Source organism: Parasteatoda tepidariorum, chromosome 1 (genome assembly GCF_982258835.1).
Source record: "Parasteatoda tepidariorum strain Cologne lab strain chromosome 1, Ptep-v5.0, whole genome shotgun sequence".
In the NCBI taxonomy this organism is placed as follows: domain Eukaryota; kingdom Metazoa; phylum Arthropoda; class Arachnida; order Araneae; family Theridiidae; genus Parasteatoda; species Parasteatoda tepidariorum.
In genome coordinates, this window is record NC_141755.1 from 31,549,971 (window position 1) to 31,564,967 (window position 14,997).

A 14,997-nucleotide genomic window follows, 5' to 3' on the forward strand; every position below is an offset into this window, starting at 1 on the left:
GAAAATAATAAACTCAGTAAGAGGTGGTAAAAATGGGTAAAGTTGGTGATGAATAGCAAACCTTTATGTTTACTTCCACTAATAGTTCTCAATGAACAGGTTATAGATCATAATTTAGATTTTTTCTCAGCTCACTGTGCAAGAATAGAACAGACAGAATAAATCCCGACCTAATGAATAGATTTTTGCATATTAAGAAGAAATCTTCATAGTTTGAACATCAGATTTCAAACATGTTTTGTAATTAGCGAAGACAATATTTAAAGTTATGAAGTCCAGAAAGGCGACTCGGGTTTTAGTGGCACTAGCCACAGGAAAACTGCAGTTTTAAATACATCGCAATGAAACATCATGCAGATTTGAGAGAGAACAAACTAGCTAAATATTCAACAAAAAATAAAGATCCTTTAAGTAGTTTTAAGGCACACAAAATAATTTGTAAGCACTATACACATTAACAAAATGCAAAATAATTTTCAAAGACTTTGCATGATCATGATAAAATAACTAGTTCTTGTAAAAGACCTCTTTTTTTGATTATATTAGCCATTTTAAATTTATCAAAAGATTTTTCGGTTAGATTTCAGAGGGTGGAAAATGAAGCTTGGAATGGAAAATATCTTGCAAAACCCAGCAGCAGAGTTGCATACGAGAGTGCAATAATCTCACCAAACCCAGCTCATTATAAGCACACGCGGACTCGAAAGTATTTCATCAAACCTGTAAAATGATGGGCGCTTTCATTAAATATATGACCGACGGTACGCCGAAATAAATTGTGTTTGAATGAATAGTGAAAACGTTAAATAGAACAATGCGAAAAGCACGCTTTTGCATAATACGTGGCGAAAATTGACATGGCAAAGAAAAAAATTCTCATTTTTGAAAAAGGGAAAATTAAGCACTTTTCAAAACACCCAATGAAAAAAGCACCTTTAAGGGCTATTAAAAAAAGAATATCGAAAATAAGCACCTCTAAACACTTTTTAAAAACGCTACGAACCATGATTTATACCTTGGAGAAGCATTAAAAATGCATAAATTAAAATGTAAGGTACACAAACTTACAAAAAAAAAATATACTATGAACATTTTCAGCTTCAAACTTTGATTAACTTGAATAAAATCATAAATTTTAGCAACCTTGAGCAATTGCTTGGTTTGCCATCCCTTAGAAATGGCACTGAAGAAATAAGACACTGAAATGTATGATTGCTTAAAAAGCACATTTCAAAACAGACTCAGATTTTTAATTCTCGAAATATTGTTGCCATCTAGATAATGTGGCTTAATTCAGAAGAAATTTATATACTATTAAACATGAGGTGATTTTTTAAATTTCTAATGTTATGTGCTAGGTTTTCCAGAGGCATTAATGTTCCAAAATGATTTATTTCTAACGGAGTAAAAATCAGAAATTTGTAACAAACTTCTGGTTAGGCTATAAAGCATCATTGAAATATTCTATTTCATTTACAGAATTATATGGAAATAATTCTATCGTGTTGTTTTAACAGAAGTAATCCTATTGTATTGTACTAACAGAAGTAATCCTATTGTATTACAGTGATGCATAAAGATACAAATTGACATTAGAGCATTATAATGTTGATAGTACAAAACAAACTAAATTTAGTTTTTTAATCCAAATACACACAGCACATAGTCAGTAATAAAAAGAATAGGTTTCTCACCTTTTTAAAACTTCTAACAGTCTCATTTTATCGCGAGCCTTCTCGACTAAACTTCGTTCTTGCATCCGAAGTAAAGAAAGTTGGTCCCTCGCTCGAGACTCTTCATCGTGAGTAATTCTACGGACAACATCTAAAGTAAGCTGAGCAAAAGAATCCCCAGAATGAACAGACTCCGTTGCTGTGACATCAGAAAAATCTGAACGACTGCTTATTAATGTGGCAGAAGACACTGACTCCTGAACAAAAAAAATGAGCATGAATAAGACACATGATATATAATAATAGACACATGATATTTGAGTTACGAATTTTTAGAAGTAGATTAAAGCTTTTAGAGGATAAATAAAGTGTTTACGTAAAATGCTTTTATAAGGCATAAAGTATCTCATCATCATCATAAAGTATCTTATTCATATAAAGTGCTAAAATAATATATATATTCTATATCTCAAAATTACACAATAAAATACAAAATAAATTCTTATATCTCAAAACTAAAAAATTTTCGAGACAGTGAGTTTTCAAGATAATAAGATTTAGAACTAAATATGTTCTACAAAGTAGAAAAATATATTTTAAAATATTACTCTAAAAAGTAGAGTCATGAAACAAGACAGTTATTAATAAATATGAAAGTGATGATAGTTGACTATAAGTCTAAATACAACAAAAAAAATTTATTTTTTAAAAGTAAGAAAAGTAAATAATCATCATTAAATAGAAAAGAATTGGTAAACAACAAACTTTGTGATAAAAAAAAATTATCTTTTTCAATTTTGAAAAAAAGGAAAAAAAAAGACATAACAAGGTTTTTGAGATATATATATACACACTATATATACACACACACATACAAAATTTAAAACAACAAAAACAAAGCAAAACTAAATATATATATTTAAAAAAAATTATAAAAAGGTAAACACGATTTTTTTTAAACATGTTAATTTATAAGTTTGAGTACAAGTGGATATTTATTTGTTGTTGTGATAGTTTTTTTCATTACATTATTAACCAAAAAAATAGGCATTGACATTTAATGAAAGCAAAACTTTTATAAAAGATTTAAAATATATACAATTAAAATATTTGTAAATTGGACAAATAAGGAGGATAGACATAAATAACATAACTATTAAAGATAAAACACTAAAATGAATAAATTGACCAATGGATTTGACTAATTTAAATTAAAATGGTGAAAAATTTTAAGAATTAATGAATAAAAAAATGTAACAAAATTTACATAAAGTGCAACATTACATTTTCAGAAAGACTGGCAGGAGAAGGGGAGGACATATTTCCTGAAATTTTTCTTTTATGAGAAAAAGATGACTGAACCATTTCCTTAATACCTATAAAAAATACAAAAATGATGTAAATAAGAAATGCTTACAAATACAAAAAAATATACATTCGAATGCATATTTTATAAGTAAATAAAATGCAGATTTTTGAAGAATATACATTAAGCAATCAGGGAATCTGAGATGATTTTTCTGAGTTAAAAAATTCCTGATATAAACTGAGACTAAAATGTCTGATGTTTAAAAACTTTTTTATTCTCCATTAAGACTTATAGAATAACTGGGCAGCTACAAACATTTAAAAAAAGATTTTTTGGATGATTTTTCTAGACTGATATCGGATTTCCCTCATTTTAGACAGTGGCATAAATTTTAATACTAATTTTTCAGTTATACCTCATCTTTTTTTATGAAATAAATTACAAAACACTTATATTTGCTAATATTGTTGAAAATAAATAATATTTTTTTTCTTCAAAAAATTATTATGAGACCAATTTTAAAACAAACATCAGATTTCAAATTAACTCATTTTCTCAGACCTTGACCAATTTTGGACATTTGAATAAAATTCCCTTTCAGATATTTTTAGATTTATAAAAATTCTTGACATTTCTCTGTTCTGTGGCCAAACTGAATAAATAATCATAATTGTAGCAAGAGGAAAATGTTTGAAAAAACTCCATGGAATTTTTAGATAGGAAACACTGTTCATATGTAAAATAATTTGTCTTTCATATTTCTTCACAGCAACCTGATTTATTTCTTGCTTTACATAAAATTTATTTGAAATCAAGCATTGAAAAAATTGGCTGTATTCAACTTTAAAAAGTTAAATATAAATTTACAGTTACCTTAACACGGTTATAAGCAGGGTTTGCCAGGTGGACCCACTTTGAAAAAACCCACCCGGGTTTTATTGGGTGGGCCATCCTTGAAAAAACCCACTTGGTGTTTTTTTTTTCACAAAGTGGGTTTTTTAAATTTGGTTGAAAAAGAAGTATCTCCTAATACTATCATTGGACACATGGTGGAAGTTAACAAATATTTTAGAAATGTGCATCAAGCACATAGGTGGGCAAATGAAAAAACTGCTTAATGCCCCAATTACCAAATGATACTAGGTGGAGTTCATATTGTGACTGTGTAAAAACTTTTGCCAATAATTACCATAAATATCAAGAGATTGCTCTTGAATATCAAAATGAATTCAATAATAATTTGTCAGAAATATTTAATAATGTTGGGCTTTACCAATAAACTATCAATTTGGAAAAACAGATATCAATTGTTTCTGAACCTTTAAAAAAGCTTCAATCAGAAAACACTTCAATTTCTGAAGCTGTTGAAATATGAATTAACTTATTATCGTGTGATTTTTGGAACCCCATAAACATTTTGTAAAAAGATTCCATCAGGCTGTTCAGCCACCTCATTTATTACCAAATGCAACTTGGATCCCAAAACAAGGGGACAATTTTTAAATGATGCAGAAAACTGTCTTTCTAAGCATCATGCAGAATTTTTGCCAGGTGTAATGGCATTCAGACAGAACAACTAAAAGAATCTTTTTGGCAAGGCCAACTGGAGTTAGAAAGAGAGGCAGACCCCGACTGAGATGGGCGGATTGCCTCCAAAGGGACTTTACCACAATCAAGGTCAGAGACTGGAAAGCCGTGGCACGCAGAAGAAAGGACTGGTGCAGTCTTCTTGAGAAAGCCAGGGTCCACCCAGGACTGTCGAGCTACTGATGATGATGATTTAATGGCCTTCAAAATTTCCTATCCTGAATACTTTCCAAAATTAGTGATGCTTGACACTGTTATTCAACAGTTTTCATTTCAAATAGTGAAAAATTTTGGCAAAAGAAAATGAAAAAAATTCCAAGCTTCCACAAAATTTCTGACAATTCTCTTTTTCTTTGTACTCAGCACCAGCATTCTCTGTCTCAATCAAAAGACACTTTTCAACTTTCGGTTTGGTGCGGAGTAAACTACAAAATAGATAAAGCTACAAAACTCGTAGAAGTGTATCACCATCTAAGAGAGAAATATAGATAGAATCTGCTGTATGATAATAATAATAAATAAATGAAATGAGCCTTTTTTTTAAGTTGACTCTTAACATCTGCTGACAATTTTTAACTATTTGGAGAAAGTTTATCACCATTAAAAAAACAGTTAAATATTAAAATATTAGATTAAGATATAAGAGTTCTTAAATATTATTTTTAAGCTTTCATTTGAATATAATTTATTTTGTTTCTTTCAATCATGTTTAAAAAAAATGGAAAACCAACGAAATTTTTTTTTCTATTAAGTGATACATTAAACAACAATTACCAAATTTAAAGTTTTATTTTCTGGTTTTCAAAAAATAAGCTAAAACTTTTTATATATGCTTTTCTATAATTTTATAGATTAATTTGTTTTTTGAAATCATGCTAAAATTTGTGTAAAAATGCAGTCTTTTTTTTAAGGGTAAATATTTGATAAATGGGACAAGTAACTGATACTCTTTATAATTATACGTAATTTTAATTTCACTTTCCATTAATTGTATTATAAAAACATGGAAGACCATTAAATACTTATTTCAGTTTAATTTTAAAGGTAAAAGTCAGATGAAATTTTAGTTTTTACTGGTTATAATTATTTATTGATTATAAATTTGTAATATATATACATATATATATGCTTAATAAATATAGTAGATAGATGTGTGGGAAAACAAAAAGATTAATAAACTTGTTTCTTTCAAATTACTGTTGCATTTATATTTTATAGTGCTTCGGTTAAAAATTGTAAAACGTTATGAAAAAATATATTATGAAAAATATACTAAATGAAAAAAACTCTTTTTTCCCCGGGTTTTTTTTTCAAATAAAGCCCAATTTACCCCGGATTTTTTTCAAAAAACCCCAGGTTTTTTCAAACCCTAGTTATAAGTGAAATAAATCTCTTAGTGACTTAGAAATACACTGGCAACAAAAAATGATTCCAAACATTAAATATCTTTTTAATAATAGTTACTTTGATTGGTGGATAGCTCTTCAGAAATAGCAGAAGAAACTCTACTAGAAATTGGGCTTTGTTCAGAAGGAGTACTATTTTTTATTTTATCAGAAACTGAGATTTCTTTTACTGTGCTTGCATGACTAATTTCTTCTTCAATGGCATAGTCAGATGAATCTTTCAAATGAGAGGACGAGCGATGAGAAATTGATTTGCGAGAAGAGCTAACTATACGTTGACTAGAACTATGAGCTTCAGATGGTGATCTAGATTCCTATACAAATTAAAAAAGATAATAATAAATAAATACATAAATATTTGGTACTTTAAGAAATAAGTGATTTTTGGTATTCATCATATCTACTTCAAACTAGTTTTTTCTTAAAGAAAAAATGAGATCTAAAGTTGAATGCAGAATATTTAAAATGAATATTGTGCCAAACTTATTCAATATTAATACATATTTAAGATAACATAATCAAATGGTGTTTTAGATAATGTGTAAGAAAAGAAAAAAAAAAGAAAAAGGAACCATGAGAATGCTTAGAGGTCATTGGAGCTGTGAAGGAGGAAAATACTGAAACCTATCGTAAGGTTAATTCTAAATTCTATTGCTTGTTAAATAGCAAACAACATAGGGTATACATAATAATTTTGAACAATTAAAACTAGGCTAATGGTCTTTTTAAATTTGAATGATAAGGATTAAAATAATCCAAAAATTAGTTTGGCTTTATATGAACAAACTAATTACCAGAAAAACTGATTGGTCTTCACAAATGATAATTAGCATGCGTAACAACATAAAAAAAAAATGCTACTCATGCTATGTTAATAGTTTTTAAAAATTCTATTTACTTTCATTTTATTAAAGGGTGAAGCCTCATTATAAATTATAAAAATGACATCTCAACAAGAAAAATAATAAAATACATAGGAACAAAAGAATACATACAGGGGTCTGTAATAATAACATTTATAATAATAACATAGCATTTTATAAGAGGTATCTATTTTGTGAAAATTAAAAATGACATTAAAAAATCAATGCCAAAATATGGTAAAATAAGAAATTATCTTCAAAAATTGTCACTACAAATAAAAATTATTCATAACTGGTAAATTTCTATCTACTTTTCCTTATATATTAAAAAATAATTTTGCTATTGTAAAATTTTTAGCTTAAAATTGTATCCAAATTTAAAACTCCATTGTCCATAGTTAAATTTCAACTTGCATTTAACAGTACTAGTACTAAAAGTTATTTTCATTATGAGAACATTATAGACTAGGTCATGCAGAAAAAAATTTCATAGGCAAAAAAAGATTTCATAAAAAAATAAAGGTCTGTTAGAATAAATTTACAATAATATCAAAGATAATGTTCAAATGTTTAGAATTATGCTCGAATTTTGACTTCCTGTATAGTTTATATAGAGAGAGAACCTCGTTGCGTCATTTAAAAAAACTCAGGGATTTATAGTTCTTTATAAAGATACAAAAACAAAATTTTAAGAGGCGGAGAATCTTAGAACTTGCTTTTTTTAAAGCATTTTGTGAAACTACCATTTTTTCTAACGTTGAATTTGTGAAGATACCGCTAAACGGTAGTAAATTTGCCGTGGACAGATCCCTGATATAGAATACTAAGCATTGGCAGTAATTGTAAATATTACTATCAACAGGTTCCTTATATATAAATAATTCACTTGCAGGAATATTACAAGGGAAACAACAACAAAAGATAGGCCCAGCAATTAAAAAAAACACATACAGTAGGAAGAAAAACAATTATGTATTAAAAATTTTGTAATTGAAAAAAAAAATTCATTTATAAAAAAATAGTCCTTCAAATGGATCCAGATTTGAGAGTCATAATGAAATAGATAAAAAAAAAGTTTTCAATAACACTGAAAACTACATTGTGCAAAACTTACTGAGGATAAATTAGTTTCCATTTTATCACAATAAAAAAAAATCTTATTGAAAACAAATTTCGTGCCAAAATAAAATTTTCAATAACAATATTTATAAGTGGGGAAAGATGTACAAATCAAATCAGAATATAACAAAAATATACTTTAAATTTAATTATTAGAATATGTGCTATTCAATCAAAATAATATAATTTAAAGATAGGCAACGATGGAAAACTGTTTAAGGGAGCATTTTGAGTGTAAAACGCCAAGAATTGCACTGTGCTGTTACCTGCAAAATTTTTTCTAGAAACTTGTATATCTATCTAGAAACCTAAATAAGAAACACTTGGATGTAAGAATGTCTCTTTTAGAAAATATGTAGTCTACCACTATGTTGCCCCAAATCCATTAGAGGAGTTTTTATTATGGAAAAGAAAGTAAAACTTAAGTGCGTTAGATGAAACTATTTTTTAAAAAAATCAATAATGTATATTATAATAATAATTTACAGGAATTTTTGTTTATGTTAAAAATATTGTACACATATTAAGATATATTTACTACAGGCAGAAGATATATTAAGTATAACTAAAACAATTGATGGCAATAGCTAGTAGTAATTTATCAACATCAACTTTCGTGATAAATAATTTTTTTTTAATAATAGTGTCCTAAATGGAAAGTATCAGTTTTATGTAAGAAAGTAATTGAAACAAGCAATAGTATTTTTTGTAGGCATCAAATTTGTATAAATATTAAAAATTTTATTTTGAAAAATTTTTTAAAAGTGCAAAATTTTTTAGTGTGTGTGGAACTAATTTATCATACGTACAAGCTGTTTTCAGAGGCTATTACTTAAACTAAAGTGCAAATAAGGATCAGTGCAATTAAACTTACCATTCGCAATAATTCTCTTTGAGTTGATACAACCACAGTTAGAGCTGCAGCTGCTGCTTCAGCAGCCACTCTAGTAACTATATGAGAGGGAAAATATGGCTCTTCATGACTATTTTGTTTCTGAACCTGAAATTATTTATATTCATTAGAAAAAAAAACATAAGATCATAATTTATATAATTCTCTTAAGTCTAAGTCTAGTAATTAAAAATGTTAAACATGTTTAATAGGGTGGAGCGAAAAAAAAGTTGTTGATAATCAAAAAGCACCATCTCCCAAAAGTTGTATATGGATCAGTATATCACTGAAAAAAAAAAAAAAACTGAGGTAATCAGCATTTAAGAGCACAAAAAATATTTATAAATGCAGACAGCTGTTTCGGATGCTCAAAGAGCAACCTTCATCAGTGCAACAATATTTTTTGTTACGTTGTTTACCCCAGTTTGTATTTTAGCACAAAGGTCGCCCACTTGTGTATCAGTATATCACTTGTTAATTTTCACAGAATTTTTATACACCATCTTAATTCTCCTCAAAAGCCTTAAAATTTTGAAAGTTTTAAAAAAACAGGAAATTTTAGTAAATTTCTAAAAATTGTTATATGAAAACTAATTATCATTCAAAAGTTGTGTATTAAATGAAATATTACTTGTGAATTTTTTCAGCATTATTTTCAGTCCTTGCAATAGCTGTAAAAATTATAAAATTTAACAAAAAGTAAAAATATTTAAGAAAAAAAAGAAAAACAAATTTTTAAAAATTGTCAGAAGAAAATAAAACACCTTACAAAGGTTGTGTATCTACAAAACATTAATCATGAATTTTTTTTCTTCTTTCCTCATTAACAGTCACTGGAGGTTTTTATTAATAGCTTTTTCAAATTAATAATGCCATCGTTAGGCTTATAAAACTATAATTAACAGCAAACAAAAGAGAGAAAAGTAAAGAGTACGCTATAGCCTCACAAAAGTAGCACTGATGGCAGTTATACATTTTGTTTAAAATCACATTGCAGCATATATTTATATATTAAAGGAAGCTTATTTCATTAAGTAGGTCGATGAATCAATGTTTCTTATGCAAACTCTAAGAACTTTGTTAAGGGTAGTGATCTACTTTGAATTCAAATGTTTCCCGGGACCTATTGACACCAAAATTGAGGGATATTTACCAGAAAAATATTAATTAAATTTTTATCGGCTTAGATTCATTAAATATTTTTTATCTGTACTGAGATCAGAAATGGCATATTCTCTCATTTCTGACAAATTTTTTTTAATCCATTGAAACTTATTAGTGAAAGGTGTCCGCAGTTGAACAAACTCTTGCCCATAGGTTGGAAAAATCCTTAAGGATTCACAGATACACCATCCAGGAAATTCATAATATGCCTTAGTAATAGGACATTTGAGTGAAACTTGCCTATCACCCATGGTAGATCTTTTTAAAACTTCTTTTAAGCAGACTTACTCTTCTTTTGCAACTAAAATGTTTTGATATAGCTTGTTGCTTTCTTGAAATTTGTAAACTTGTGCTTTGCCTAAAGCTAGATTTGATTTTTATAGATCCATCTTTTTAATTAACTGTTCTCAGACTTGCAATTTATTAGAACTTATACCCATTCATATTACAGTTTGTAAGCATGAAAAAGCCTCGCTCTTTAGATGAACTTGCCTGTGATTTAATATCAAATGTAAATCATGCTACTTTTGTGAAGCTATGGTGTACTTTTTAGTTTTTTCTAACTTGTTCACTTTTGGTTGTAGTTTTATAAGCTTCATAATAAGCCACTATAACATTGTTAATATAAAAAAAGTTTGAAAAAAAAAACCCTCCAGTGTCTATTAAAGAAGAAAAAAAAAAAATGAACCAGAAAAATTTCAAAACAATTCATGAGTAATATTTCAGTAAATACACAACGTTTGCAAACTATTTTATTTTCTTCTGACATTTTTTAAAAACTCAGTATTTTTTTAAAATTTTGTGCTTTTTGTAAAATTTTATAATTTTTACAGCTGTTGCAAAAAGTGAAAATATTGCTACAAAATTCTGAAAAAACTCACGAGTAATATTTCATTCAATACACAACGCTTGAGTGGTAATTTTTTTCATATGACAATTTTCAAAAATTTGCCTTTTTTTGATAAATTTCAAAATTTTAGGATTTAGCAAGGAATGAAGATGCATAGAAAAAAACTGAAAAATTCACGTGATATACTAGTACATATCAAATTTTTGGGAGGTGCAGCTTTTTAATTATTGAAAAATTTTTTTCTGCTCCCCCTAATGCTTAATTTTAAATAGCAATTTAGAAACACCCATAAAAACACATTTGGTTTAATGAAAAAAACTATTTCAAAGAATCTTTATTTTCAAAGCTCTGCTGAAAGGAAAAACAAACATCGTGAAGGAAAAAATTATAACAAAATATAAAAATTTGACAAAAAGTAACTAAAAAAAAACATGACAAAAGAATGAAATAAAACCAAGCAGAAAGGTAACTTACTTTCATAGACTTTGTGAAGTTATTGGCTAATGTGAATCTCACAGGTTGAGTGAAATCAATAGTCACACTATTAGGTGATGTAGACGACACACTAACATTTTCCTGATTAAAAAGATCATAAGAAATGTAAATAATAATAACATAAAAAAATGTTAAAGTTTAGGGAAATAGTCATACAACAAGTCTTATTTCCACTGAAGTGATATTATAAAATCGTGCATGCATGCCTATTTATTTCTTATTATTTGATCACTTATTTCAAGCCCATTATACAGTACAGAGCCCGTTATCCGGAAATCAGAAAACCGGAAAACCAAAAAACCGGAACGAAATTCGATAAATTTTCCTGCCATTTTCAAAAAAAAAAAATTTTTTTTTTTTCTCCTCATAAGACATTAGGATTTTTCTTTCTATTTTGAAAGATGTTTACCGTAACATCATTCTGGAAATAATCATTAGTGTATTACTTCATCGTTTTTTCTTCTTTTTAAGATTATTTCTAATTTTTTATTTTTTTTTAGTTGGGTTTAACAATAAAAAAACGGCTTTTTGTAGCGATTTAGAAAACCGGAAAAATTAGTTATCCGGAATAGCGATGGTCCCGATCGTTCCGGTTAATCGGTTCCCTACTATATAAACTCTAATTTTTATTTCCAGTCCTATTGAGTGGGCATAATAATATTTTTTTTCCACCATTATATTTAGTTTTTCATTAAAAAAAAGATTTAAAGGAAAAGTTTAGTTTTGTGTATATGTAATTAATAATATGCATATGTATGAAATCATCTGAAATAAAACTTGTTTTAACAGTTTACCGTTAAAAATCCAAGTACACATTCTTATCGCCTACAAACCAATAACTTTTATTAGTTTGGCTTAGAACATCCATGGATTATTTGCAAGAAAAAGGTGAATTCTTATACTGGTGAAATTAATGGAACAATTATGATTATGTTGAATTTAATTTAAGAAGTAAAGGATTTAATATATATATTTATTTATAGTTGGAATAAATTACAATACTTACAACAGTTCCTTCTGTACTTATAGATTTTTCTTTCTTAGCTCTAAAGGAAAAAAAATTAAAATTGTTTAAAAAGGTGTGCTGTAACTATTATCATAAGACTGCAATCATACAAATGTTGAAAAGGAGTTAAACCTATAGTGCATGTGATGTATACATGCATTAGTTTTCTCTATTTTCAGTTTTGAAATGCTATTTATGTAGAATTAAAGTATTTGAATTAATAAAGTATAGCAATTTTACATTTGAATATTTTACTTTCTAAAAAGACTTAGTTTTCTCTAATTTCAGTTTTGAAATGCTATTTATGTAGAATTAAAGTATTTGAATTAATAAAGCATAGCAATTTTACATTTGAATATTTTGCTTTCTAAAAAGACTTAGTTTTCTCTAATTTCAGTTTTGAAATGCTATTTATGTAGAATTAAAGTATTTGAATTAATAAAGCATAGCAATTTTACATTTGAATATTTTGCTTTCTAAAAAGACTTTCTAAAAGACTTCTAGACTGTAATTTTCTCCAAAAAGGTTTGTTTATCAGCAAATGAGGAGGAAAACCACAATCTAACAGGTACTTAAATTAATTAAAAAGATGCAAGCCATGGCAGCCCAGTGGTGCAAGTATCGGACTTTGGTTCATATGGACCAGGGTTCAATCATCCGCGAAGCCACTAAGATCCACTGAGTACATGAGATGTATTTGCTCATAAAAATATGTAGAATAGAAAGTTCTGTGGTCAGCGGCTGAGCAGTACCACGGGGACAGGGATCTGAAGAAAATTTTCTTTCTCTTCAGATCTCATTTATATCTAAATTGTGGAAGTGCTCTCTTGAGGGAGTGGTGTAGTCATCTATCTGCGGTGTTCAGAGCTAAGTCGCACTTTCATCCTAGCAGCATGCTCTTGTCATACAGAAACCAATAGCTAGCTAGTTTGGCTTGTCCAAGTGTCATTAGAAACAACAACATAAATTGGCAATTTTATTTCTTCTTAAAACTTACATTTCACATTCACCATAATTTAATCCTGTGATTCATGATCCTACAATTTTTCTCTTCAAATCAGATTGTTTTATTTTTCATGTTATTCACTGAGAAAAAAGATGGAGAGGGCAAATAAAAATTATAACCAAACTTCAAAAGAAATTAAGGTTTAGTGAGTAAAAATTAACATCCTAAAATTAAAAGAAATTCAAATTACAATAACAAATAAAGGATTTAAAAAAAAAGTAACTATAAAATTAAAAAAAAAAAATAGAATAGAATAATAATAAAAGTAAAAACAAAACTTTGAAACTTTTTAAGTTAATTTGGAAGTCTATAATTCAAAATATCTATTCATCAGAAATATAGCATCTAAAGTTATTAATTGTTATAATTGATTTAAAAATACATAGATGAAAATTATTGCTTTAATTCCATTATTATTAATAGGTTAATCACTATTGTCGATAAGGTTGATTAGAAAAAACTTTTGTCTATTTTCACCTTATTGTCTATCAATTTACATCTTTCATCAATTTACTCCTATTTTTTTTTTTTTATAAAATACATAATATTAATAAATTCGTAACTTTTTTAATCCATCAAAAAATGAAACAATTGAAATAAACATTCACAGCAGTTTTTTATATATTTTTAAAATTAAATATTCTTACCCTTCATGTTGTATTGGACTCAATGATCCTTCGACATTGCTAAAAGGAGAAACATGTTGTGTGTTAGAAGAAATTGGACTGCTTGTCTGATAAGAAGGATCACTCATTGTTTGTTTACTGCCTGATTTAACAGATTTTACACTAGAGGAAGCTACATCAAGGGAATCAATGTGAAAATCTCCAGCAGATGATACCGAGGGTACTCTACTACTCTCAACTTCGTTTATCTCAGATGGCACTTTATTTTCTGTTGGCACGGAGTCAAGAACTGAACTACTCTCCACTTGATTAGATATGGCATTTAATTGAGAGTGACTAGCCTTATTTTTGGCTTCATTGTCTTTTTTAGACAAATGTGAGCTGGAAGCTGCATCTTTTCGAACTGATATAGATGAACTATTATCATTGACAGAGTCTTCAGCAGCACTTACAGCTTCAGATATGGATGATTGAGACTGTGATAGCACATTTTGATTAATCAATCTTTCAGATAATTCGGATAATTCTTCGATAGTTTCTTCTGAATGAAGTTCTGAGTTCAGAGTTCCTTCTATCAGAGGCATTGGAGTTTTGGGGGATGAGTTTCTGGAGGAAATTTCTTGACTAGTAACTATAGTTTCTTCAATAAGCGATTGGTGTGTTGTAGGTGTTATGTATTGGGAGGAAATTCTGAGACTAGAGTTAGCATCTTTTGGACTAAGGATTACATCTTTTTCACTTAAAGAATGTGGCAACACTTTCGAAACACCATTAGCCTCAGAAAATTCTGAACTATAAAACGTTTGGCTTAGTATATGGCTTGAGTTTTCAGCTGAATTCTCTTTAATATGAGAACTTTGTGAACCAGTTTCTGAAGGGGTTGTCTCTTTGTTCGATGTAATGGAAGTACTGGGAGTTTCTAATTCAGAACTAGATTTTTCTACATTGAATGGCAAATCTGAAAAAAAAAAAAGCTTACTTCAGTAAAAAAGAATAACATA

At 28.0% G+C, this 14,997-nt stretch overlaps 1 protein-coding gene across 2 annotated transcripts in view; it reads right to left on the bottom strand.

The window, feature by feature from the left end:
• LOC107439633 (uncharacterized) overlaps positions 1 to 14,997 on the bottom strand; it is a 63,111-nt gene that overhangs the window by 25,745 nt on the left and 22,369 nt on the right. For both annotated transcript variants that reach the window (XM_016052298.4, XM_016052297.4), the window contains 7 exons: positions 14,018 to 14,954; positions 12,365 to 12,404; positions 11,338 to 11,439; positions 8,832 to 8,957; positions 6,034 to 6,289; positions 2,958 to 3,049; positions 1,695 to 1,930 (listed from right to left, as the gene is read on the bottom strand). In XM_016052298.4, coding sequence (XP_015907784.3) covers positions 1,695 to 1,930; positions 2,958 to 3,049; positions 6,034 to 6,289; positions 8,832 to 8,957; positions 11,338 to 11,439; positions 12,365 to 12,404; positions 14,018 to 14,954 — 1,789 coding nt within the window. The remainder of the gene's footprint in view (positions 1 to 1,694; positions 1,931 to 2,957; positions 3,050 to 6,033; positions 6,290 to 8,831; positions 8,958 to 11,337; positions 11,440 to 12,364; positions 12,405 to 14,017; positions 14,955 to 14,997) is intronic.